This window comes from Aspergillus caelatus (genome assembly GCF_009193585.1).
Source record: "Aspergillus caelatus strain CBS 763.97 unplaced genomic scaffold BDV27scaffold_382, whole genome shotgun sequence".
In the NCBI taxonomy this organism is placed as follows: Eukaryota; Fungi; Ascomycota; class Eurotiomycetes; order Eurotiales; family Aspergillaceae; genus Aspergillus; species Aspergillus caelatus.
This window is the reverse complement of record NW_022475645.1, coordinates 1-25,754: the sequence shown is the minus strand read 5'-3', so window position 1 is coordinate 25,754 and position 25,754 is coordinate 1. Positions and strand designations below refer to the sequence as shown.

At 47.5% G+C, this 25,754-nt stretch overlaps 8 protein-coding genes across 8 annotated transcripts; 4 read left to right on the top strand and 4 right to left on the bottom strand.

The window, feature by feature from the left end:
- Positions 1–438: 438 nt before the first annotated feature.
- BDV27DRAFT_138485 (glycerol-3-phosphate dehydrogenase family protein) lies at positions 439–1,994 on the top strand. The gene is made up of 3 exons (XM_032069250.1): positions 439–578; positions 642–1,753; positions 1,816–1,994. The coding sequence occupies exons 1-3, from the start codon at positions 526–528 to the stop codon at positions 1,878–1,880; spliced, it is 1,230 nt and encodes a 409-aa protein (XP_031921025.1). The 5' UTR covers positions 439–525; the 3' UTR covers positions 1,881–1,994.
- Positions 1,995–2,034: 40 nt separating this feature from the next.
- Positions 2,035–4,049, bottom strand: BDV27DRAFT_169905 (NADH:flavin oxidoreductase/NADH oxidase family protein). The gene is made up of 7 exons (XM_032075158.1): positions 3,592–4,049; positions 3,435–3,540; positions 2,950–3,369; positions 2,876–2,895; positions 2,585–2,821; positions 2,190–2,528; positions 2,035–2,141 (listed from the first exon to the last, which is right to left on the bottom strand). The coding sequence occupies exons 1-7, from the start codon at positions 3,658–3,660 to the stop codon at positions 2,076–2,078; spliced, it is 1,257 nt and encodes a 418-aa protein (XP_031921024.1). The 5' UTR covers positions 3,661–4,049; the 3' UTR covers positions 2,035–2,075.
- A 511-nt stretch (positions 4,050–4,560) lies between these two features.
- Positions 4,561–7,596, bottom strand: BDV27DRAFT_138482 (uncharacterized protein). The gene is made up of 6 exons (XM_032069249.1): positions 7,037–7,596; positions 6,830–6,936; positions 6,657–6,769; positions 6,485–6,563; positions 6,067–6,415; positions 4,561–5,992 (listed from the first exon to the last, which is right to left on the bottom strand). The coding sequence occupies exons 1-6, from the start codon at positions 7,300–7,302 to the stop codon at positions 4,930–4,932; spliced, it is 1,977 nt and encodes a 658-aa protein (XP_031921023.1). The 5' UTR covers positions 7,303–7,596; the 3' UTR covers positions 4,561–4,929.
- Positions 7,597–10,612: 3,016 nt separating this feature from the next.
- BDV27DRAFT_138479 (uncharacterized protein) lies at positions 10,613–13,783 on the top strand (the record flags this gene model as incomplete). The annotated part of the gene is made up of 2 exons (XM_032069248.1): positions 10,613–11,623; positions 11,676–13,783. Coding segments are annotated over exons 1-2 (2,195 nt in total), but the record flags the coding sequence as incomplete, so codon positions are not given.
- Positions 13,784–13,876: 93 nt separating this feature from the next.
- On the top strand, positions 13,877–15,748 carry BDV27DRAFT_76545 (putative DnaJ domain protein). Its single transcript, XM_032077532.1, has 2 exons — positions 13,877–14,360; positions 14,414–15,748. Exons 1-2 carry the CDS (start codon positions 14,182–14,184, stop codon positions 15,495–15,497), a joined length of 1,263 nt encoding a protein of 420 aa, XP_031921021.1. The 5' UTR covers positions 13,877–14,181; the 3' UTR covers positions 15,498–15,748.
- Positions 15,749–16,080: 332 nt separating this feature from the next.
- On the top strand, positions 16,081–19,025 carry BDV27DRAFT_164046 (snoRNA-binding rRNA-processing protein IMP3; the record flags this gene model as incomplete). The annotated part of the gene is made up of 4 exons (XM_032073634.1): positions 16,081–17,531; positions 18,300–18,404; positions 18,475–18,730; positions 18,852–19,025. 4 exons carry the CDS (start codon positions 16,081–16,083, stop codon positions 19,023–19,025), a joined length of 1,986 nt encoding a protein of 661 aa, XP_031921020.1.
- Positions 19,026–19,210: 185 nt separating this feature from the next.
- BDV27DRAFT_138472 (uncharacterized protein) lies at positions 19,211–21,262 on the bottom strand. Its single transcript, XM_032069247.1, has 2 exons — positions 20,889–21,262; positions 19,211–20,819 (listed from the first exon to the last, which is right to left on the bottom strand). Exon 2 carries the CDS (start codon positions 20,668–20,670, stop codon positions 19,468–19,470), a length of 1,203 nt encoding a protein of 400 aa, XP_031921019.1. The 5' UTR covers positions 20,671–20,819; positions 20,889–21,262; the 3' UTR covers positions 19,211–19,467.
- A 1,859-nt stretch (positions 21,263–23,121) lies between these two features.
- On the bottom strand, positions 23,122–24,959 carry BDV27DRAFT_150883 (uncharacterized protein; the record flags this gene model as incomplete). Its single annotated transcript, XM_032071289.1, has 3 exons — positions 23,122–23,312; positions 23,899–24,859; positions 24,915–24,959. The coding sequence occupies 3 exons, from the start codon at positions 24,957–24,959 to the stop codon at positions 23,122–23,124; spliced, it is 1,197 nt and encodes a 398-aa protein (XP_031921018.1).
- Positions 24,960–25,754: the final 795 nt, after the last annotated feature.

Sequence of the window (25,754 nt, the reverse complement as noted above, 5' to 3'; positions counted from 1 at the left end):
AAAGAAGAAAGCAGTTTGCTTAACACAAGTGAAATATAGTGAAAGATTTGATATAAACAATACTGTTTTAACTACTACAGTATATGGAAGATCATAGACTAAATCTTTAACAATAAACCTATGAACTTGTTAATTTACCATTGAAAAAAAAAAGTTCTTATGCAGCAGGTTTGCCATGTACAGTACATACCTAAAAAACTAAGGTCAAACTTTGATATCACCATATATTATATTTTCGCATAAATCCAACACGGCCTAGCAATCCAATGAGATAACCAAGACGATGCCACACATGTGAAGCATAAAATCATCTATAGACTGTTGTGCTGGCAAGGTCTGTGACGTCTGGTGTTGGCTAAAAGGTCACGTCTAGATGACGTCGTTGCAACATGCACCGATCAAGAACAAATACATCATAATTCCACATTCGGATACATATACACATTGAATCAACGCAACCAAGCAGTTTTCCAAGATATCTGCAGTCAATCTTGACCCAATAGTACAAACTAATATCTAACAAAAATGCCACAACAAAAGAAACAACACACCGTAGCCGTCATCGGCTCCGGAAACTGGTACATACAGATAACCATCGGCACCCATCCCAAAGCAACCCACTACTAACGACCCAAATATAGGGGCTCTACGATCGCCAAGATCCTCGCCGAAAATACGGCATCACACCCAGACCTCTTCACCCCGAAGGTCCAAATGTGGGTATTCGAAGAACAGATCCAGATCCCGTCCGACTCCCCCCACCACTCTAAATACGGCGACAAGCCCCAAAACCTAACCGAGGTAATCAACGCCGTGCACGAGAACGTGAAATACCTACCGGGGATCAAGCTCCCAGAGAACGTGGTCGCGAACCCGGTCCTCGAGGACGTGGTGAAGGACGCAACGATCCTGGTCTTCAATCTCCCGCATCAGTTTATCGAGAAGACGCTGGGTCAGATTAAGGGGAAGCACTTACCGTATGCGCGGGCGATATCGTGTGTGAAGGGCGTGGATGTGACGGATGGGATGGTGACGTTGTTTTCGGAGCTGATAATGGAGAAGTTGGGGATTTATTGTGGGTCGCTGTCTGGGGCAAATATTGCGCCGGAGGTTGCGGCGGAGAAGTTCAGTGAGACGACTATTGGATATGATACACCGCCGATGGATGTCAAGGCCGAGGATGGAAGTCCAGAGGACAATAAGATTAAAATTGATGAGCAGAGACAAGTGAGAACGAGGCCGACGCATACGAAATTGACACGGGTGCCACAGGAGCTTGTGACGGTTGATGCGGAGCTGTGGCGGACGTTGTTTGGACGACCGTACTTCCATGTCAATGTGGTGGATGATGTTGCGGGCGTTGCGCTGAGCGGTGCGCTGAAGAATATCGTGGCATTGGCGGCAGGCTTTGTCGCCGGGAAAGGATGGGGAGAGAATGGCAAGGCAGCAGTTATTCGGGTTGGGGTGGTGGAGATGGTGAAGTTTGGACGGGCTTGGTTCCCACAGTCTGTCAACGAGAGAACGTTTACAGAGGAGAGTGCGGGAATTGCTGATCTGGTCGCGTCTTGCTCTGCTGGAAGGAACTTCCGATCTGCGAAGCATGCCGTGGAGAAGGGAGTGGGCGTAGACGAAATTGAAAAGACTGAGATGAACGGGCAGAAGTTGCAGGGGACATCCACTGCGAAGTCCGTTCACGAATTCCTTGAGAAGCATGGTAAAGTGCAGGACTTCCCTTTGTTCGACGCTGTATACGGTGAGTTTCGTCTATGATTTTGGGGACCGGTTCTCTGAACTGTGATTGCTAATATCTGACAGGTATCCTCGTAGGCAAGACCAGCGTGGACAGTTTGCCAAAGTTGCTGGATAAGAGGTTCAGTTAGACTGATACTGAGTCTGTAAAGCTAGGATGCTGGGATGGACTGTATATAAAAAACCGGCCCCGAAGACCTTCCAATAAACACTGATAAACAATTAAAGACGAGATGAATTGACCATATGCCGTTCAATAAATCCGGGTCCATGATATTAAGTGTACTCATACAAAAAAGACATTATAAAGAGCACCGATGGTGCAATTAAACAGACGGTACCATGGTCATCAGTCCCTTTGCTATTCGTTGAATCTGCCACCCGTAATATGTCTGTTCTGATTAGCAAGCTGTCTCTTAAACGTCAATGGGGTATCTTACAGTTTCTAGCCCAGCACCTATGATCTTTGTAGGAAGGAAACGAGTATAAAATGGAGCCGGAACCTTGTTCAAAAGCATCTGCGCTTTTGCATCTGGAACACCTTCATCGAGGAGCAACTGAGGGAACTTGGTGTCAATAGCCGCCGGACGGCCGATTCCAATTAGATCGCATGCATTCTCCTTGATGGCGTACTCGGCACCTGTGCGGCTTCGGAAGCCACCTGTCAGCATAAAGACAAGATCGGGGTACCGCTTGCGGGCTTCTGTTGCGAATTCAATAAAAAAAGCCTCACGGGCTGCTGTGCGGGCGCTCTTCTGCGGCTGCGTGCCCCCCATCATCTGTATGCGATGAGCCTGTGTGATGGACAAATAGATGATCGGGCGAGGGTGCCTACACTGGGATCTTCATAACTTCCACCACTGACCTCGAGGAAGTCAATCCCGGCCTCCACCAATAATCCGATTTGAGTCATGGTTTCTTCAAAGGTTGATGAGCTGTGGTCTGCAGAGTTGAGTTTGATGCCCACACAAAACTTCGATGGAACGGCTTTCCGTATTTCGGTAATAATATCTAGGACAAATTTTGCTCTCTTCTCCGAAGTGCCGCCGTACGCATCTGTTCGAAAATTTGTCTGTCGCCAAGGCGTTAATTAGCGCTTTAGCAGTTGCCTGAGCTGAGTCGTTACCTTGGGGTTCAAGAATTGATCTGCGTTATTAGCAACTGATCCGCAGAGACATCTACAGGTTCAGAGTGACGTACCAATTAAATATCCATGGGCACCATGCAACTCAACGCCGGAGAATCCACTATCGGCCATTAACCGAGCCGTATCAACAAACTTCCTCGTCACAGTGTCAATATCCGCCTGTGTCATCTCTCTCGGTGCCGGGAATGCGATTCTGCTAACGAATCCGTCCAACCAACCATCCCCAATCTGCACGGGAATCGCACTCGGCGCTATAGTCGGCGCAAAGAGACCACGGTTGCCAGCACCGCGAATTGACTGTCGACCGGGATGACTGATCTGCACGATGGCAGGAGTTCCATGCTGTTGACATGCTTGGGCATATTTGGCCCAGCTCTCAACGAGGGCTTCGTTACCCTCTTTGCCGGTATATTCACCATGCAGAGCAGGGTCGAAGTGACTCCCGAGGTGGTCTATGTCAACTTGGACGTTTCCTGAGAGATCACGTAAATACACTGATGTAGTAGTAGGTTGCACATCGGGCTATCAAAGGCTTTACCTGTGAGAAGAGCACCCCACCCTCCTTGACCCCATTGATTGTAAACCTCAAGCATTGACGGCGTCGGATTATGCTCCCATCCCGCCAGCATCTCGGCCATTGCAGCCTGACAGCACTGTTAGAAAAATGGGTTTGTGCCTCAAGATAGGTCTTTTACCTTAACAAAGCGGTTGGGAAACACTAAACCGCAAGGGAGTTTGACAGCGTCGCCTAGAGAAGACGGCATTGCGGTAGTATATTAATTTTTAGAAAATATTGAATTGGTTGGGCTAATGTGACCAGGTACCAGAGGACGCTCAGGACTGATATACTTTTGCGCAGATCGGATATGTACAACCGAGGCAGATAGTGTCCACTTCTCTCATGGTGAAGCGCGGAGCAAAGGCAAGCCGAACGGATAACGGATGGGGTTTCCCGAAAGCCTCATGAAGGAAACTTTTGGTCGTCTTCAGTTTCACCCACTATATTGATTGATTAGTGATACTTAATAATGGGGAGCACTCCATTAGCAATCATAAAAACATGTTAGTCATAAATAGTAATAATGTAATAAATAAGTATTCAGAAAAGAATCGAATCGAAGAGATATGACCCCGAGTGCAAGGCATTGTAGCATGTTACAAATTCCATGTGTTTCTCCGCTACTATTGCCATGCTCAATGCGCAAGCTCTTGTTGCTTGCGGAAGAGGAAGAAGCAGAAGAAGAGGATGCCCCTATCTTCAGGTTTACCGGATATGGAAAAACCACGTGGAGCGGGGGTCCGAATATATGGCCAATGGTGTTGTTTGTTGTTAACCAACTCTGATAGATTTAGATAAAGGAAAATCTTTTTCTTACATGTTTCCAACATTCCTACTACCGGGAACCATTCAAAATCCATCCCAAATCCCAATGCGACATCCATTGCGAAGGGGTGAAGATTAGATCTGCACAACCTTAACCTTAGCTCCGCCCGCCGGAGAGATTCAAATGCAAAGCCTCCGCACTTCCCCACTTCACATGCCCGCCCACGAGGGGAAAAGCTTGCGAGGGTCCAGGTGGAGGTTCACGGCCCCAGCCCAGAGAGATCCCCAGCCCATTACCTATACCAATTTACTTACTCTAAGAGTTGGATGGAACACGAAACATCATGAAAACAAGTCCAATTCAATCAATTGTTATTCATTCAATTTGCCCGAAATACCACAATCATGGACCATTCTAAAACGAACCGAACAAATACCCAAGTCCAAAAATGTAGGACAAATCGCAATTAGTGATGAACGGGGTATACAGGAACAAGTGCATCCTTCTAGCCAACGGCCGTGAGGCATGAACATAAAAAAAAATAAAAAAAAAAGGCGCTTCAAATCAAATCAAACCAGCCTGGAAAGTGCCAGGGTTTTAGTGACGCAAGATTGCTCGAAGGGGGAGATGCTACGGAGTCGAGCATGGAGAAGATGAGGGAAAAAAGGGTATGAGGGAAGAAAGAAGAACAAAAAGAATACGAGCCGTTTAAAGCTTGGCATTATCTTCACTCGACAATCCATTCAAGAGGGAGGATGGGTTCAGGTTGTGCAAGAGGGCACCAACTTCCCTCTCCAAGGCCAGAACTTCGCTGTGAGCGTCATACATGCGGGCCTTGATCCACGCATCAAGCGCGTCATCGTTCATGGTGCGCAAGGCGGTCTCACGATCAACCTTGTCTTCCTGTGCAGCACGGATGACCTTGCGTGTCACCACAACGCTGACCTGGCGGATCCGGGTCAAGTCAGGATAGAGCAGACCACGTTCGATCTCCTCCGCAGTCAGGGCCTGCGAGAGGGCCGCACCCGAGGCATAGATCATGCTGTCGGTGATCTTGACCGCCTTGGAGAGGATAGTACCCAGACCGATACCAGGGAAGACATACATGTTGTTGCCTTGGCCTGGATAGTAGGTGCGAGTCTCTCCAGCAGAGTTGGTGAATGAGAAAGGCTGGAAGGGAGAACCAGAGGCAAAGAGAGCCCGACCATCGGTGTGAGTGATAGCGGTCTCGAAGTCACACTCGGACTTGGAGGAGGGGTTGGAGAGAGGGAAAATGATAGGAGCGGTGTTCCAGTCGGCCATCTTGCGTAGGATCTCTGGGGTGAAGACGCCACCAATGGTAGACAAACCCATGAGGATGGTTGGCTTCACATAGTCGACAACCTCCTCAAGGGTCTTATACTGCTGGCCCTCATTGTCCTCCCGGGCGAAGTAAACCTTGTGGTCGGCGAGCTTGTCGCCACGGTCAGTGGTGACGAGACCCTTGGTGTCAACCAGGTAGAAGCAGGACCGGGCCTCATCCTCAGTCATGCCCTCACGCATGAAGAAAGCAACAATCTGTTTAGCAACGCCGACACCGGCGCTTCCCGCACCAAAGAAGACAGCACGGTGATCCTTGCAAGGAAGGCCCGAGCGCTTCACGGCGTTGATGACTCCACCCAGGATGACGGCTCCCGTGCCCTGGATATCATCGTTGAAGCACGTGTAAATATCGCGGTAGCGCTCCAAGGCAGGGAAGGGGTTCTTGAAGTCTTCGAACTGAATGACAATGCTGCAGGGCGTGAGCCACTCCGTTAGCGCCCGTAATATCGGAAGATGTTGGGTCGATCAGGAGTCACTACTTACCCAGGCCAACGCTCCGTAAGAGCAGCCATCAACTCATCCATGAACTCCCGCTCCTCTTCCGGAGTAATCTTGTCACGGCGGCTACCCATGTACAACGGGTCTTCCCGGAGAGTCTTGTTGCTTGTTCCCAGATCCAAAGTCAAAGGCAGAGTGGCCTCGGGGCGAATACCTGCACATGCAGTGTAGAGCGCCAACTTGCCAATAGGAATGCCCATTCCATTGATGCCAAGGTCGCCGAGGCCGAGAATTCGGGAGCCATCGGTGATGCATGTGATCTCCACATTGGGCTGGGGCCAATTGGCAATGACAGCAGCAAGATTGCCGCGATCTTCCCAACTTAAGTACATACCTGGGATTAAGTCGTTAGCGGCCGGGTTTGATTCGTTGCAGCTGAGCTAGACAAGGTACTGAAACTCACCTTCCGGTTGCTGGTAGATCTCAGACCATCTCTGGCAAGCTTCACCGACGACCGGGGTATAGATCAGAGGGGTAAGTTCCTACTGGATGTTAGATTTCTGATCTACAAAATATAGCTTGCAGGCATGGCCTTTGTAATGCAGCTTGTTTTCGTCCCCACTTTCTGTACATACCCTCAGATGATCCGTCACCAGACGGTAAAATAAATGCACATTGTTCTTGCGAAGAGTGCTCAGGTAGAGAAACTTGTCAATGGCGGTTTGCTTCAAGGCCAATTGTGCCAGACCTGTAGTGCAATTAGCTTTCCCTCGTCGCCGTGAGAAAATCGACATCCCAGTATACGTACATCTTGTTTTCTGGACCTCGTAGGACTCTGCGCGCGGAGGAGTCAGACCGTATGTGCGGAGGTACTTGCGGATGTACGGAGGGTTGGCGGTATCGAAGTTGGCCTCTCTGAAAGGTCAAAAAAGGTCGTCGTCAGCGAGGAACTTTCCTTTCATAGAAGTGCTTGTTTCACCAGCAGGGGACCCTTTAGGGTATAGAAGGAGCTTACACTGGAGCGGCATGGTTCACATACGACGTCGAGGTCGCATGGACCTGACGGCCTTGCTGTGTAGGAAGACGAGCCATTGGGGCAAGCTGAGTCACACTACTATTGGGGCGAGTACCAGCAATGGAAAATGATAACGAAGAAGATGAGAAAGATGCAGAAGAAATGGTTGCACGAGATGACAGAATGATAGGAAGCAGTCTGTTTTTATGTCCGCGCGCTAACATTGAACCCCTCTGAGGAGAAATCCACAACATTCCGGTGGTCATAACACAGAACACCCGTGGTGATTTCTAACGAGGTCGTCGCGAGGTCTAAGAACAAGGGCCGTGGAGTGATTAGACGAAGGCTCAGACTCATCAATCGGGAAGACTCGGGATCCAAAGGGCCAGTCAGGGAGGTCGGGATCGCGACGGTGGATATCGGGGAGGACGTTTAATGGTTGCATACTTTTAGTCCGAGTCTCACCAGTGGGAATAGGATACGAAGCTTTTTGGGAAATTTGGGGACGAATTGGGATAGGTGTGGAGAAACGGGAAGAGTCTCCGATCCCGACAAATGCGGAGAAATAGAATTTCAAAAGGACGAAGCGAGCGATGAGAAGTGGCAGACAGGGCTGAAAGCGAATGAGAATGAGGTAAATTGCAAAAGGAGTTGGCAATGGATTGCGGCAATTTTGGACCAGGACGATAACTACCGTGTAGCACGGAGTACAGGTCGGGACGCAGGTATCAAAAAAAGTTGATCATCTAAGTATAAAATTTCACTGTTTGCAAATTCCGATATATCGACTTTTAGTTACGCCTAGTGCGGATACATTAGTAGTGGGTTTCCAATAAGTAGAGTAATACATATACTATTTTTCACCCTTTTTCTTTTTTTGTTGGGGAGATTTGCACCCGACCCCTTGATTGAGGCTTTTTACTGGACGTAAGCAAATATGAATTGCGGTTTTTTTTTTTTTTTCCACATCTCTTTCTCTTTTTTTTACTCCAATTCGACTATAGCTCCGAAGTACCCCCATCCATGCATATAATGAAAAATGCCTACGCGGTGTACACCTAGACTCGGATAGGCAAAAGTGTACAGTACTATTATTATATTCTTCTCTTTCTCTCTTAACTCCGGACTGCGGTTACAAGTTTCCCCCCTGGGTGGTAGTTACGTGTATTATTGTGTTCCCACGATGATCGCTATATTCCCTTCGACCTTCCTTTTCCCTGAAAAGTAGTGTAATATTAATTCTCTCGAGCTATCAGGGTAGGGATCTCGTAAGCAACGGCTTGTATCCGATATGGCATCCCGATATTTTTCACACGGTGGAGCTGACCCAAATAACGACACACGACCCTTCAGTGGACAAAAAGTGGATCGAGTCTCATGTGGCAGAAATTAGCCTAATGTACAGTCGCACTAACTATCCTGGTCGTGGAGCTCCAAGCTAGGTTCCAATCCCAGTAAGTCTAACTGCGAGAGGAAGGATTCTGGACGAAAGCTGCTGATCGATACTCATGGTTCTCGACACTCTTCAGTACTTTTAGTGTCTTTTTTTAGGCTCCCCGCAGCGAAAACGCGGCCCGGATACTGGCCGAGTTCGGGTTCTTTAGTCAGTGGCGGGTTTCTGATTACCTCACCTCGCACCTAACCTCTAGAGGTTAAGGTATTTTCTTACTCATAGCAACCGTTGTCATTACTATTGCTGCATCAGGAAATACGATAATCGTTGAAAGTTGGAGATTATACTCTGTGGCTGTCAATGTCTTTTAATGACGCATAGACTTTGGGTATGTATGTATGTCCCTCCCCCCTCCCCCAACATACATACATGCGTACAACTATCATGCATGTTGTCTGAGTGCGTGTCAGTACACGTTTACCTGAGCCATCAGAATGCGTGATTTTTTTTTTCGCCGCCTCCTCCCCTATTCTCTTTCGTTTCAACCCTTTCCAAGTCTTGACCTCTCCAACTTCAAAATTATCACCCCCAAAATCCCTGTTTCGTTGCCCAATAGTAAGACTCTGAAACAGCAAGGCTCCGCCGATCGGGTCCGGCCGATGGAGACATCGGATGGAGCCCATTTCCTAGTTTGCGTAGTAGTCGCCCTAGTCTTCCGAGCTTCAAAACCGTAACACAGTTCTAATGATTCTCATTAGGCGCTAACGCCAAGCTTCAAAATTGCATAGATAATACAAATTCTCTAGAATTGTAAACTGTTGCAATCGAGGCGGTTCCAATTAATAATGGTTAGATAGACGATTACTATGACACCCGACTCTCCCTATCCAGTCGACCGTATTGCCACCATCGACGGCAATCGGCGTAGTCCAGATCTACCGAGTCATTTATGCAACAATTCCTACGTATGTTCCAAACATAAAGCTACGTCTCTAACTTAATCCCCTTGCTTTCCAATCTTTTACGTGAGAATAATAGCCACATCTTCAATCTAGAATGATACATACCGTTACCCACTCAGCCAGTTTCCCCGGATTCAAGTCGCATTGACCTAAAGCTTCGGTAGTGCCGATCCTTTCTTCTTTGATCCGTATACATCTGGTCACAGGGCCGAACAGTATGTTTTATACAGTGTAGTATAGGGACTGGGATCGAAGATACACAGTACTTAGTATACCGTTGGGATTTCCGCAACTTTGATCCCGGCAGAGTCTTTGCTGTTGCGGAAGAGTCGTTGGAATTGATGAGGATTCTTCAATTATCGTGCATTTCCGACATTGTCCATACCCCAGCGGCATCAATGTGTTGGGGTGTGTGACGTTTGAGACGGTGTTCGGGTTTCTCGATCGATCTAACGGAACTTACTTTCCGTGATCGTAGGAAGTGGCTTTTGTATTCAATTGGGTTACTCTGTGTCGGGAATAACTACTCTGATGCATTTTTGGATCATCATCTTTTCAGTGCCCTGGTACGATTCATCTTCTTTCCAGTTAGGGTTATGATTGGTTAGTGTCTCGATCAAGTGTCAAACGATCATTTTACGAGATGGAGCACTCTCATCTCGTACCCAAATGAAGATTGAAAATTACTAGTACTATTACTGATCAAGTATATCGGTACTCTTAGAAGTACCCATATTTTCCCATTTACTTTATTTTTAGTGTTTCTAGTCAGTCTCAACCCCTGAGCGATGTGCAGTCATACGGTCATCAACTTGTTAACTGACAATAAGCATATGGTCTACACAAATATCAGAAAGAGGATAAATAAATAAAACATTCACCGGTCATGATTTTGGGATAAATGTACCGGTGTCCTTGATTGGGCTGTCAATCATGCAACCGAGGTAGAGCTAAGATATACTCACTCATCATGGAATAGAAGTCGTGTTGTTACTCGGTATCAAATAAGAAGCATCAGGTGAGGCTCAAGGCGACTATGTCGATCTAGTGTTTCCGGTGTGGCAGAATGGGTCCATCCCATACTTCTGGGTGTTAAGCTTTTTTTTTTTTTTTTTTTTTGTATAGTTTGACAACAATCAGGAGACGTCATGTCTATTAATAGAGATCTATATTATCATCCTACGTTCAATTGATAATAGGGGACTTAGATATCGTTTCATATTGGGATTCTATGCCCCCGACTATGGTTCTACGCGGTTGTCTGCCCTTGAATATTCTCCAGTTGCAGATAAGAATGAAGCACGTGTGTGTTTTGTATATTTAATTACGAAGCATGTACAGAGTATATATAGCATGGACGAGAAATAGGTTGTGACAGGCAAGGACGTGGGATGTTGCTTATCAAGGTTTGTCAGGCAAACCCTAACTAATTGTTGAGAAATGATCTTATTGAAAGAATAGGTTCATTTTCAATAAATTATAGGCAGTTTGGAAGCACCAATACTTGATTCTCTTGTGCTATGAGATCATGCTAATTGATAAGTAGTACATACATATCGAAGGCGGATCACCTGATTGGCTAAAGCGGCGGGGGATCAGTGACGCAAGAGTGAAGCTGTTAAGCGCGGCAACCACGTAGGGAGGAGCTCATCTCATCCTGTCATGCAACCCATTTTTCCTTCTTTGACCCCAGCTCCTTTCGGAGAAGGTTGAGTTAATTGAGTCATTGATCCTTTCGCGGAACAATTCGGGTAGTCTTCGGTGTACATACTGCGACTTGATAGTCCTTCGGTCAATCAACACAGAGGTATTTCGTGGCCAACGGCTGCCTATCTGCCATGTCGCAAGAGACCGAGCCCCTCCTTCCTCGCTATGAGGAGGACACGACCCTTCAACGGCGATTGCATCAAAAATTGCATTCGTTTCAGATGCTGCGTGCCCTTTCAGAGGGTTACTTGCCATCTACCGACCAGGTCATTATTAATCTCCGTACCTTGTTGGCCTCCGATATCCTGAACCCTCGTACCCAGGATATCGGCTCTGTCGGCCGCCAGCTCATCCGAGACTGTCGTATTTGGATACAAGTCTTCATCGAACTATTGCGCGACAAAAATAGTGATGATAAGCTGCAGGAATTCTTGTGGCATTTGTCTCGATCTAGGGCATCGCTTGATCGTGGCCAGGTCGCACAGCATGCCTCTCATGTGAAGGCTAGACAAGACACTAAAGCCGGTAAAATCACACGTATACTTGATGTAAATGTAGTAAGCTGATGTTGGGATAGCGTATGATAGTCTTCGCACTGTGGGAAGCCTTCTTTTGACCAATGCCGACTTTCGTCTCTTTGTTGATGACTTAACCACCGTTGGCCGTCAGATATTCTCTGACACGGCATATTTCCTGTCAGATACTTCGAAACAAGTTGGGGAACAGATCAAACCATCACAAGAAGAAGTCGACGCGGTGCAGGGTGCAGGTGCAGATGAAGGCCAGGCCCCATCAAGCGAGGAGCTACGCCAGGAGGTAGCTCAAGTTACAGAGGCGGCCGGTAATGGAGCAGCTCGCACTGGACAGGAGGCAATCAAGAGCGCCAAAGAACATCTGGGAGGGCAGGAAAAGGATACATTGCTCTACCGGTTGAAGCAAGCCGTCCTAAAACTGCGAGAACGATCCGACTATTCGGACTCGGTAGCCACCCTTACTACACTGGTGCAGCGTTACGCGAAGACCTACGCCAATGCAGCTTCAGATATAATCACAACGGCTGAAGAAGAGGTCGAGGTAAATGAAGATCTAAAGCAAGCGATGCAGCAGTTCTGGGCTTTGGTTCAGTCGCTGGGCGATGCCGAGCAATGGAAGACCCTGGAACAAAGATTCCAGCAAGTGTTGCAGCATACTAATAAAGACCCAGAATTTGAGAGACTAATGGGAGAGTTAGGGTCTTCAGTGCAGCAGATGCTGACTGACCCAAGCTTCTTTGACTCTGCTTCAGAAAAACTCAGTGAGCTCGAGGAAAAATCTAAGAAAGTCGGCACAGAGTCCAATCTGCGGCAGGATGTGGATGCTTTTCTGGAACAGGCAAAACGGACTTTGCGTACAGTCCCTGAAGATGCCGCAGTGACCAAATTGATAGATGCAACCAACAAGCTATACAAAGACGCATGGGACGGCTACTATGAGAGAAAAAGCGAGTTGCCCTCGGACATCCTTGAAGTTTTCTTTCCTGTTCTTCTTCGAACCATACAACATATTCCAATCCCGCGTCTGGAGGTGATGGCGCCTGAGCTTGACCTTCTATTGGAGAATTTCATCCTGGAGCCAGGTCACACGGTTAACTATTCATCATTCCTCCCATATCGTCTGCATATCACCACACGGAATGACATCGACGTTTTAAAGAGGCATTCAAAGAGAACCACGGCTGATATCAAGACCACGTTTACTGCCACAGTCATGGGACTCAACGTGAGTGCTTCAGAATTCGGATATTGGCTCCGCACGCACTCAGGCCTGTTCCGTTTCCATGATGAGGGTATTGCCAGTTTTTATCTAGATAAGCGGGGCGTTGATATCTCCTTGGATATCGAAGTGGGTCGGGAGCGTCTAGAGCAGATCTTTACGCTTCGCGGCGTGCGGGTGGTTATACACAAGCTCGACTACAAGGTACATCGCAGCAAGTGGAAGTACCTTTTATGGTTGACCAAGCCATTCCTGAAGCATATGCTCCGTCGAGTCTTGGAGAAGAAGATCGCAGAACGAATCGTTGCGGCCGCTTTTGCAATGAACCGGGAGCTCGTGTTTGCACGGGAGCGTTTGCGAGCTGCACGCATTGCCAATCCCCAAGATCTGGCGACCTTTGTGCGGGCGGTGTTGGCACGATTACAACCAGTCTCAGACGTCGAGACTCGTATCGGCTTTGATGCACCTGGCAAAGGTATCTTCAAGGGCGTTTATGCCCCTGGAAGTCTTACGAAAGTTTGGCACGAGGAAGCACTGAGAGCTCAAGAAGCCATTGAAGAAGGAGATGAGAGCTATGGTCTGAGAAGAACATGGCGAAACGACATTTTTAATGTTCCGACACGTAGCTAATGATTGACGGATGCTTCGCTTTTTGCTTATTACTCGGGGTTTCTTCTCATCTACTGACACCTCCCACACTTACCTTTGGACATTCCCTGGCGAGCTGTCTGCTTTACTAAGTCTATGTACACGCTGGACAATCCTATTTGTTACTTATGCTATGCGACATGTGTAATGATCGCCATTGACTGCAGTCACTCCTTTACTGCCATGCATGCCTCAACTGTCCACATATTACGGGCCATAATGAAGTGCACAATGTTATTATTTAGCAGACATCTCCAAAGAATAAATTTGTCGTATAGTGCTGCCTAGCTGTTGCTTCCAATAAGAAAAAGGGGATAATTGTATAACCACACGTGATCCGGCCCGGTTGAACCATTCGCCGTGTTGCGGCCACCTAATCGACAAGCTATGGTTTATTTGGGTTGACAGCTTTATTTAGTTCAGAACAGCAACAAAGATCCAACCCCGTCACACGCTTCTTGAGGTCTTTGCTGATCTCAAGGCATAGTCTACATGTACTTTATGGACTGTTCGAGCCTGCTCTCATAATTCAGAAAGCAAGAAATTAGCGAAATAACCACTTTTGCCTCTTATCTATTTTAAGATACCCGCAAGTCGACAAGACGCACCTCGATTGCAGCGATAACGCCGCCAACTGATTATCACCAGACTCACACGAGCTGCGCGAACGCAGCTCGTAGAAGATGCTGTCCAAAATGCGCCTAGCTTGCCTTTTCCTCGCCATTGCACTATGCCTGGTGCAGTTGGTGCTGGCGGCAGAGGACTATTACAAAACTCTAGGTTTAGACAAATCGGCTTCAGAAAGGGATATTAAAAGGGCATATCGAACCTTGAGCAAGAAATACCATCCAGATAAGAACCCGTACGTTTTTACGTTATCTTGGAAACACTAGTACTCTAACGGCAATCATACAGGGGCGACGAGAACGCACGCGAGAAATTCGTTGAAATCGCAGAGGCATATGACGTACTTTCTACATCCACCACGCGCAAGATCTACGATCAGTATGGACATGAAGGAGTGGAACAGCATCGACAGGGAGGCAATGCGGGGCGACAGGCACACGATCCCTTCGACTTGTTTTCGCGGTTTTTCGGCGGCGGCGGACACTTCGGACATGCGCCGGGACATCGGAGGGGGCCGGACATGGAATACAAGATTGGGTTGCCGCTGCGCGATTTCTATAATGGCAGGGAGGTCACTATTATGTTAGAGAAACAGCAGATCTGCGATGCGTGCGAGGGTACGGGGTCGGCAGATCGTGAGGTTATCACCTGTGATCGGTGCGCGGGGCATGGAAGGGTCATCCAGAAGCATATGCTGGCACCCGGAATGTTTCAGCAAGTGCAAATGACCTGTGATAAGTGTGGTGGACAAGGGAAGATGATCAAGAAGCCCTGTCACGTATGCCATGGACATCGGGTTGTTCGCAAGGAGGTGGAAACAGCGTTTACTGTAGAGCCTGGAATGGGGAAGGGGTCACGGATTGTATTTGAAAATGAGGCCGACGAGAGTCCCGACTATATTGCTGGCGATTTGGTGCTGATTTTGGATGAGCGGGAACCCGAGGCGAGCGATTACCAATGGCAGACGGATGGCACCTTCTTCCGAAGGAAGGGTAAGGACCTATTCTGGAGGGAAGCGCTATCACTGCGGGAGGCATGGATGGGTGAGTGGACCCGCAATATCACTCACCTGGATGGGCACATCGTCCAGCTTGGACGCAAACGTGGTGAGGTCGTACAGCCCTTGTCTGTGGAAACAGTTAAGGGTGAGGGCATGCCATTTTACTCGGACGGTCATCTACACGAAAGCCACGACCAAGATGAGGAGCCGGGCAATCTGTATGTGGAGTACAGTGTGATTCTTCCTGATCAGATGGAGAGCGGGATGGAGAAGGAGTTCTTTGCGCTGTGGGAGAAGTGGCGCAAGAAGAATGGGGTTAATCTGGACAAGGACAGTGGTCGGCCTGAGCCATCAGTGAAGGATGAGTTATGATATATTAATTAAATACACCGCATCAAGCTGTCTGGATGATCTACGTGAGTCCGTGGCTTTGTATATTTACTATATACCGTATAAGATTAGACATCGATCTGCAATGATCAAAGCAGCGAAACTCTGCATCCATCTGAGCCTTGGTGCTCTCTTGCGGATTGAGTTACATATACACAACGAATTAAGAAACTACAATCGTCGATGCATTTACAGCGGAGTTTTATCTCTGAGTTCCTTACGCTAGGGATGAAAACATAAGCCGGATAATTAATTAGGGTTCAAGTTCAAAGAGTCCTTGGCTCACTTACACGTGAGTTGTGGATCAATGTACCCATTCTTTATATGTCTAATACTACACATAAATTGGTCAGGTCTAGCTATTTGTACGCAATATCTACTTTTCCTCTTCCTGAAAGGCTCTATGAAGCATCTGCATTAGGAGCATCGATATATATACATATGTCTTTTTTTTTTTTTTTTTTTTTAAGGGGGAATAAGTAGCTAATCGGCCACCTTTTAAATTAGTGGTGGCGTAGAGCTAGTTCATAATCACACAAGGCACTCACCCTAGATATTCAAATCCATGACACTAACTTCTCCTACCGAGCAATCTGAAGAGGAAAATGTGTTTGGATACAGCTCTTCAGACTCCTCAGGACCCGACGCACATGACTTATTCACAGAGGTCATGGAACGTATACGACTGGATCGTCTCGCCAAATACGCCAGCACAATTCGACAAAGCATCCCGCATAGCAACCCTGAAAGTTTCAGGGTAATCGAAATCAAGCCCCCAATATTCGGCTCCTACCATGTCCTTTACCCGGTGAAATTCCCCGACGAAACTCTCTGGCTACTCAAAGTCCCTGCAAATGGGACCTGGGAAAAATTCACACCCTCCGATGCTAGAGCGATACGCTCAGAAGCACTGATGATGCGCTTACTGCGTCGTGAAACTACTATCCCAGTCCCAGATGTTCATGCCTTTAGCGACACATGCGACAATGAGCTCAACTGTCCGTTCATCCTTATTGACCATGTGGAGGGAGTCTCGCTGTACAAAGTCTGGTTCGATAACACTTCGCCGAAAGAAATTGTACAGGTACGACGCACTCGATGCCTACGAGATCTCGCGGCTGCTATGGCTCAGCTGGACAGATTCTCGTTCAGCACAGGGGGTTCAACGATTCTCGATGACCAGGGTTTCCCGTCGGGTATCGGTCCCTTGCGACTAGTAGACACCGCAACCATGCGAGAGCGGTTAAGAGCGGGCGATCCAGATCAATCAACTGTCTACTTGGAAATGGGACCCTTCTCCGATACAAAAGAATATTACACAGCGCTGCTGGATCGTCGGAGGCCGCCAGACACGACTTTTGAAAAGGGTGTGCTTGGCCTTCTCCGATTGTTCATTGACTGGATTCCAGAACCAAGTGATGAGCGCGGCGCGTTCGTTCTGGCCCATCCAGATCTTGATGTTCAGAACGTCTTGGTTTCACAAGACGGGGCATTGCAGGCCGTCATAGATTGGGACGGAGTGGGGGCTGTGCCACGAAGTGTAGGGAATGAACGGTACCCGAGCTGGTTGACGCGAGATTGGGATCCGGCAATGTATTGCTGGACTGAGGACATCGAGCGGCGTGCTGAACCCCTAGGTCTCTGGGAGGATTCACCCGATACGTTGAGATTCTATCGATCTTTATATACTGGGTTTATCCAGTCTCACTGGTTATATGGTGATCTGGCATGCGCTAACCTAACCACAAGATCACTCATTCTCGGGAATCTACTAAATGCTGCGAATGATCCGTATGGTACAGTAGATATCGTGGAGAAGGTCTTTGATACAATCGTTAAGCTTGCCCAGGAGGGTGTGTCAACTCGGTCAAATGCGTCTGGTGACAGCAAAGGGTGCCAAGAGGAAGGATTAAAGATTGATGATCGTGACCTTGCGAACTTCGACTTTTATGATGTTTCATGCGCACTGGCCGAGAAAAGACTGAGCGAATACCATAGAAGATGCTTGAAGTTCGGGTATGATATCCTTTTATCACGAAGTAATACAATATAACTGGCATCTACCATAAACATAGTTACCGCTCCTCTTCAGGAGAGCTCTGTCTTACCTCGTAGTCTGTCAATGTATTCATTACTACAAACCCTACCCCAGGATAATCGTGCCAGCGCGCTTCTATATCCCAAAGGATAATACCACGAATGCTTAGGATCAAGCCTAAAACCTTGCCACACTGCTTATTTTCAATAATTTCCAGATCACATCATATTCATGCTGTTACCATTAAATAATAAAGTATACTATGATCTATGATCATTCAAATAGATTGAACAAGTACATACCTATTCATGAATAGTCCAATCCATAAGGTTACATCTGCATAAGATATCTCATGCCTCAGGCACAAAACTTGAAAAGCGGTACCCCCCTCTAAACCAGCAGAATCACACACCGCCCTCCAATTTTTTTTCCCTAAACAACCAATACAACCATCGCAACAAGAAACCCGATAGACAAAGGGGAAAAAAAGAAACACCGTCAAAATGGTCCGTCAGCTAAAGTATCACGAAAAGAAGTAAGTTGAATTCGACTACAGATTCTGCGCTTCCCAAAGACCGGCGCATGTATATCCCGTCGAGCTTGAAGATACGCAAAAAATCAGAACTTAGAACGCCTATCGTCAAGTCATCATCTTGACTGGGATATCGTTTCCGGCTTTATTATACGGGCAAATCAAGTTGGAATTTTAAAGTGATATAGAGAAATTAACAAAAAGTCCTAAATAGGCTCCTTCGGAAGGTCGACTTCTACAACTACAAGTCCGACGGCGGTCACCGCGAACACGAAGTCCGTCAGCGGTACTATCTCCAGAATGACCTCGATTATAAGAAGTACGTTCCTCACCAGCTAGCATCATATAAAAATGTCCTCAGAATAGAACCCTAACACGACATCACAAAGATACAATGCCCTGTGCGGCTCCCTCCGTCAACTAGCGCATAAGCTCTCGCAGCTCGATCCGGATAGCGATCCGGTCCGGAAGAAGGTCGAGAGCGAAGTCCTCGATAAACTCTGGCGCATGGGGATTCTGAAGCAGAGCCGGGAACAGGGTGCTGGATTGTCGAGGGTTGAGCGCGAGGTGACGGTTTCTGCGCTCTGTAGACGCAGGTTGGCGGTTATTATGGCGCGGAGTGGCATGGTGGAGAATGTTAAGACGGTTTGTTCTCCCCACCCCCCCTTTTTCTTTTTTTCTTTTCTTTTCTTTTTTCTTTTGTGGCTCTGGTTGGGGGTATTTGTGAGTTAGTTTGTTCGGAGTGTGAGGGCTAATATGTTTTCAGGCTGTTACTTTCATTGAGCAGGGACATGTGCGTGTTGGAAGTGAGGTTGTGACTGACCCCGCTTATCTGGTGACGAGGAACATGGAGGATTTCGTCACTTGGGTGGATAACAGTAAGATCAAGAGGAACATCATGCAGTATCGGGATAAGCTGGACGATTTCGATATGCTGTGATGGATGGGCGTGGATTGTTAGACAAAAATGGGTGTGTGCTTCTGATCGATACCCTTCACTATGATTTATATTATCTATATGATTTGCGTGGCGTTACAAGGTGGCGATATTGGGAAAAAAAAAGTATCTCTCATTTTATTCCTTTATATCAAGGCAATCAGATTAATTTTTGATGCAAATAGATATGAATTCGGTCCAGTCTATGGCTTGTTGGGTATCACAATTTCAAATCTCCCGCCCATGCAAGGGAATAATCAATGACAGTCTCAAGTCTCACGAGAAATCTGTGACACGTGTTCAACACACCTCACTCTGTGAGAGCGTCACAACTCGGAACTTTGGAAAGCTCCAGGCTTTTCTTTTTCTAAAGAATGTTGCACAGCCAGTGGCTGTCAATGTCTAAATGGAAAATGCAGAGAACCAGCGTGGCGTCATGACTCGGCTATTCGCTCTTTCGACGACTGCTCATTTTAGTCGCCACCAACTTTTGTTTCAGCTTTAGCGCCCCGATGGCATTCGTTTTACGTTTCGGGATAGGCTCGTCGGGGAGGTCCATTCGAAACCGTCGGACACTGCCCTCGTAGTTTCCTTTACCGTCTTTTTCTTCAAAGAACGGCGTGCGATCGTGTCCGAACTGGCACCACTTGGGGGCAACCCGACGCCAGAAACCCCTTACCCCGCTACTGGCACGATCGATCTTTTTGTATTCGCGCCTTCGCGTGGACGGGGATGTCCAGTCAATGACAGTGGCCGAGGTCTGGATGGGAGGGATATAACTTTCATCATGGGTGGTGCTAGTGACGGGCGAAGTGTGGAGCATGGGGCCCTTCTGATTGTCTTGACGCGTCAAGTCCTCACTGACTGTAGGAAATCGGGTCGGGAAGACTGGGGAAACCGGGGGTGAACCGGTCTCTGAGGATGTGCGGAGCGTGTGTGGCGGACTATCGTGGATAGTTGGGGGAAGTGACGCTCTTTCATACTGAGTTGGGATAGTTCGCTCACTGTCTTGAAATAAACGACAGGATTCTCGGTGCAGGGCCAGAAGATCTTCCCGCTTGGGTTCCAGATCTTTACTAGGAACTGATGGCGTGAGAGGGGCCGTGACGGTAGCTGAGCGGCGATGAGAATGTAAAGAGCTTTGGCGAGCCGTCTGTGCAGAGTGGCGAGTGCTTCGAGAGGATGAACGACGATGGTCTCCGGGACTTGTCGAAGAGGGCGACGGTGGGGATGAAGTTCGTTTCCGCTTTGGAATGCGAGGTTTGTCGCAAACGGGAGATAGTTCTGGGGTGACGTTTGGACTTGTGGTCGAGGGTACTTCCATGCTCAGCCCCATATCGTCGGCGGTATCATGAGAGACTGGGGAGGTGCATGTATCCACGGTGATTTCAGTGAGTTCCAAGGTGGCTTTCGTATCGGACAGGACATTCAGGTTAGGTGAAGAAATCTCAAGGGATGGAGGTAGCTGGGATCCAGCCAGGCAAGACGGATTATTCGCGGTGCCTGGACCCAGAGCAGTTGGCGTAGTAGTTTGGACTATGTGGAGAGGGCGGCTATTGTTGCTATTATTATGGTGATGCCCGTGCGGCAGGCTGTAAGGATAGCCGCCGTGGGCATGCGATTGGCGATGGCATGTGATGGAGCTCATGGTTGGCGACAATCACCTGCCGAGTAACCAGTGGTTTGGATCGTCGAAAAGCAATAGGAATATCAAGTGAGGCGAAAGAGATCGGGTTGATCAACCGACCATGAGACTTAGTCTCTGACCATCAATACATAACAATAGAAACAATGGTTCTGACAAACGAAGTCAGTATATATACTTCATGTCGGTGCCACTCAAGACCTTTTAATATGACTACATACCGATACAATGAAACATCCTGACGGTGAAACCAGCCCATCAAACTCGAGAGAGAGAAGACATAGGGAATCAAACGAGGACCCAGGGAACAAGAAGGAGGGAGGGGGTTAAGAGAGAAAGGGAGGGAGAGAGTAGACCAGAGCCAGTTGATAGTAGTTCGTAGGATGCCGGAACCCACTTATAATAAGAATAATCAATCAATCAATCAATTATGGGGAGAAATAGTTGGAAGAAATTATAGGCGAAACCAGTTCTTCACCGACGGGGGGACCTTCCAGTCGTTTGCGCGAAAAATAAATGAAAAAAATGGAGAGAGAGTTAAGACAGCGCAGACGATCAGTGGAGAGAATCGGGCACTTTACCCTCTCACTACGGGAAGAACACGAAGGACAAGAAAGGTAAAAAGAAGAGACGACTCATGGAGAAGAAATTGACCCCAGTGACTACTATTACTAGTCTACTAGCACTCTGTACTAAAACCTAAGTTAAAATCAAATTGGCGCTCCTTCCCTTTTGCCAACAATTAAGAAAGATAACACTGCGGGGCTGCCCTCCATCAGGCATCCAGGCAGATTGAAATTCCCCTGCAGGTCGAGTCTGGACCTGCAGGTTCCACTGACTCTGACTCCCTGAGGACTCAACGCAAGACCTGTCATTGGACCCTCCCCGCCCCTCGTTCCTTGTAAGTACCCCTTGCAACAGGCTACTCTTTATTTGTATTTGTATTTTTATTTTTTTTATTTTTTTCCTCCTAGCTTGATCCCCCTATCGGAATGATAGGCATCCATCTAATGTAATTTATATGAACCACACGAGGCTATCGTCATCAATTATTGACAGCAAGGGGGGTTTCCTTACTATAATAGTATATATTGGAGGTAACCTACTAGTAACACAAGAAAAAGAAAAAAAAAGAAAGTCGGCATCGAGACTTGACCATGAAATAGACTACGGTTTATAGTCAGCGAAGGACCAGTCATTTCCTTGGGAAGGTGAGCAAGACATGGGTCATTCCGTTGATGATCTCCCCACCATGTGCCCCCGCTGCAACCAATGTCCGCTTCCGCGCCCCGCTTGAATGGTGCACCCCCCCATTCGGACGCCTTCTATTGGTCATACATTCTCACCGCCAGTCTTTCGCCTGGGAAGGCGGTAAAACTGCGAACAATCTGATCTGCTGGACATGGGCAAGGCATGTCGGACTCTCGCCCGCTCAGCAGGTTTTAACTTTGAACAAGAGGGAGATATCAGGTGATGTCATCAGCATACCCCCTCCCCCACCGTTGGTTTACTTAGTCCAGACCGAGAGTGACTTTCAACTAGTAGCATTCCTGAGTCCAGTGTATCTAGTATGATTCTACGAAGCTGGTTGTTCTCAACCGGTATTTAGCGCTCAGACAAGGTCTACTCTATACTTAGTAACTGCCCGAAAAGTTGGAATGCGCCATTTCAGTCACTCAGGAACATTCTGCAAATGCTATGAATGCTTCCCTCTTCTACTCGGTACACGATGATAGAACTCGATGCTCGCCTCCGTGTCGTTTCATGTACTCGGTATCACAAAATACAAGAAAGGCCTCCCTTACTGATCAGCACGGCGATACACATTGCATACCATGTGAAGGAAACGATGCACAAACCAAAGTACCACGAGGACTCGACGGCTGACTGGCGGACTCCCTCCTGGAATTTATGACCTATCTGCTAATGAAACATTGCATACTCGCCTCCGGTTCTCTAGCCCCTATTATGTTCAGTATACACGGACCACCTTATCAATCACATCTCCTGAGGGTATCCATCCAACTAGTAGAGAATCCCGTGGAAATTTTCCCTCCTCTTAGTACCGTGGATTTAATATTACCGTCTGATGTGCATAAACAACTCCAGTCCATCGTGGTAAATCAAGGGCTTAGTGAAACATGCATGCCGTATCCTTTCGCAGATCATGGACTGCAGCGAGGACGTTCTCGGCCGGTCAGCAACATAGGCATAAGATTGTCACAATATTGAGTAAGTGAGGGCTTTTGGCGGTAGTCGACAGCCATGGTTTCATTGGGTATGTGGAGTCGATTGAAACAGCGACTTGTATCCGTGGAGAGAAGGAGTAATATTCAGTTGGTGAAATGACCAAATAGCTAGCTACTCCGTAGGATTGTGAGCAATGAGATGGTCCATGCAAAGGGAAACTCTTCACCCTCCAGATCCCCTCCCCTACCAGAGGCCACAAATTATTCATAACCTTAGGCGGCTAGACGTATAATGTGATACCACAATCTCATCCCTCGGCAGTCCCTGGAGGTCCTGCACCTCTGTTCCAATTTCCCTGACATTCTGGGGATTGCCCTTACAGGCATTGGGTGTGACGAGAAACGATCGGCTCATTTGCTGGATGGCATCTCTTTCATCATCTTCTTCATAGGCACCTGCGCCAAAGAGTACAAGACGTAAATGCCTCAATTTTTTTGAGCAGATTGTTTCGAGACGATAACATTCCAGATCCCTCTAGCAAGACCTTCATCAATTGCAGCATTGATTAACGTTTCCCTAAGAAAAGCGGGTCCGGCATTCCTCTCGTTGAGGGATCAGTGATAGCAGCCTAGATTATGACCAGGGTATGGAGCTGTGAGAATTGACCCATCGCCTTGTATATGTCGCACTCATGTGGGCGGCCTCCACGACGCTTTATCGGAAGGCGAAGTTCTTGTAAGTTTGGGCAACTCTCTGACAATCCAGTGATATCGCGACTGTCGAATAATGGATACGTGTATCGAGTGTATGGCCTGAAATTTTTATGATTAATATCCCATGGCTCGAGTGCGAGCCCTCTCAATGAGCGGCCATGCTGTAGAAGAATACGATGAAGGGACTTGCTCCTTCGTAAACAACGTAACCATAGATATTTCAACGGATGGAAAGCCTGGACTGCGGCTATCATATCTTCGTCGTCTGCAGATTGGCCTGCAGCACGCACCTTCCATGGATTCATCGTCAAGAACAGTCTTTCCAGACTTGTTAAGATTGAAGCAGCTCGCATTACCAGTGTAGGATCCGAGTGAATCGAGATATCCAGTGAATGAAGCCGTGAAAGATCGACAATATTTGCCAGTTCGAGCAGCGTTACCTCCCAAGCTCCACAGCGAGCCGGCGACGTAAAAGAGTGTGAAACTAAGCATGCTGCTGGGCTGGGCTTCTCATTCGCAGTACTTTCTTTGCCCGTCGGTTTCAGCAAAGTCAGAGAACGAGGATTTCTCCCGCGTAGATGAAGATGCTTAAGACTTGGAGTCATGCATATGATCGACAGAATTTCGTTGGAATGAACCCAAGGTCTCCCGACTTCATTCATGAAATAATCCACGGAAACAGTATGCAGCCCCGACGAACGAAGAATATCAAGGTTCTTGAAAGCACGGGGACATTGGATTCGTGGCAGAATATGCGAATCAAGACTTACGTCTTGGAAAGGCCAGATGTTTAGACGGCACATTGGATGATATTGGCGTAAGACTTGCTGGAGTGATGGTGGGTACATGGTCATATCTACTACATAATTTAGCTCACTGAGGTGCTCTAGATGAGCAATCACAGAGACAAGCGGTTGCCACTTCTCCTCTCCATAATACCGGAGCTTTAAAATATGAGACCAGAAATCTGGGCCAAGGCACTCTTTCAAGCAGTACATTAGAAAAGTGCTATCCGAAGCCGGGAAGCCGTAGTGAACAAGTTCCATACTCTGGCGACGCCATGGCTTTTCGCTGTAGCCCCAAAGACAAACTATATCTAGTATTCGAGCATACTTCAGAAAGAGTCGCCCGCGACCACCCTCCTTCAGCTCTGAGACAGCGTTTTGAAGGCTCACACTATCTACAAACCTAACTCTGAGAGTTTCATAGAGAATAAGAACCGTCACATCATACCAATCTCGGTTTGTCAGGCTAAGGGGGGCTAGGATACCAGAAGGGTCGGCATTGACCTAGATCTCTTTAGTAATTGACAGACTCATCAAGGAGACCCAAGGGCCCACATACAAAGCGGCAAATATGCCACTTGATCTCCAGAGGAAGAATCTCCATGACGGCCCTATAAGGTAGAAAAGGAGAGGGTTAGATGTGTAGAGGAAGACCGTGTATGAAGCAGTATATTCCCTGGCTTATATTATTTGTGATTTAGGCAGCAGCAACCTTGCCGAATAAGAATAATACCATCAAAGCAGCTCTCTGTGTACTAGGTAGACATCACCTAGACAAAGGCTGTAGTCCATCCACCGATCTTCGAAAGGCAGGTTTTTATTCACTGATCTTGCATTTGTATGTCGAGGAAGGTCTAACCAAGCATAGGCAGTGAATGCAATTGCCTTCCTTCCCAATTTGGTACTAGCGATGCGATTCCATGTTTCGCTAGGGAAGTAGCGGCCAGGAAGCTTGGGGTATAATTATTTGTACTTCCTTCCCCCCGAAGTTCCTTCTTTTCCATGTTCTCTCCCTCTTCCTTTTCTTCTTCTTCTTCTTCTTTACACTCCTTCATCGATCGACCTATCTAGACCAGGCTGCCCTACGTACCTTTTCTTCTTCTTGTGTTCTTCCTTCTATTTGCTTGTCTTCTCTTCCATCTTCCATCTTCATATCTTGTTCTCTTTGTTGCCTGTTTTCCCATCTAGTCTTATTTTCTTGTTGTTCTCCTCTCATCTCTCCATTTTTTCTCCTTTGCCTGTATATACAGCCTTCCTTCTATCGAACAATCTTTCTTCTGCTGTACCGGGTAGTGGCAGGGTGGGGAAAGAGCAGAGCAAACAGCAGCAAAGGAACAACAAAACAGGAACAGAAATAGAAAAGAAACTCTGCTGGCCATTGCAGAAACAAGTCCATGGT